At 65.7% G+C, this 324-nt stretch overlaps 1 protein-coding gene across 1 annotated transcript in view; it reads left to right on the forward strand.

Annotated features, from left to right (window-relative positions):
- Window positions 1-28: 28 nt before the first annotated feature.
- The window catches only part of DMRT2 (doublesex and mab-3 related transcription factor 2), a gene marked incomplete at its 5' end in the record, with an annotated part of 2,897 nt that continues 2,601 nt past the window's right edge, over window positions 29-324 (forward strand). The window contains one exon of the mRNA XM_010167270.1: window positions 29-131. Within this exon, the coding sequence (XP_010165572.1) occupies window positions 29-131 (103 nt within the window). The remainder of the gene's footprint in view (window positions 132-324) is intronic.

Raw genomic sequence — 324 nt, forward strand, 5'->3', positions numbered from 1 at the left:
TGACGGCTCCGCCCGGTCGCTCTCCTAGGACAAGAAGGGTCTGGCGGGGAAGCAAGCGAGCCTGGAGCGCAAAGCCGTGTACCAGAGGCACGTCCGGACGCCCAGCCTCCTGGCCAAGAGCATCCTGGAAGGTAAGCGCATCTCTCGGCCCTCCGCGGGCTGCCCCCCAGCCCCGCAGCACCGGCCGGCAGCGGGGAAACCCCGGGAAAACTCACAGCTCCGGTCCGACGTGCGACTGCTCGTGGACACGCGTGAAATGCAGTGATAATTCTCGAAATAAACGAGGAACGGCGTTAAAGCGTGGTCCGTTACCGGCGGCGGGGG

The sequence above is a fragment of the Antrostomus carolinensis genome, unplaced genomic scaffold, assembly GCF_000700745.2.
Source record: "Antrostomus carolinensis isolate BGI_N321 unplaced genomic scaffold, ASM70074v2 scaffold49040, whole genome shotgun sequence".
Taxonomy (NCBI): Eukaryota; Metazoa; Chordata; class Aves; order Caprimulgiformes; family Caprimulgidae; genus Antrostomus; species Antrostomus carolinensis.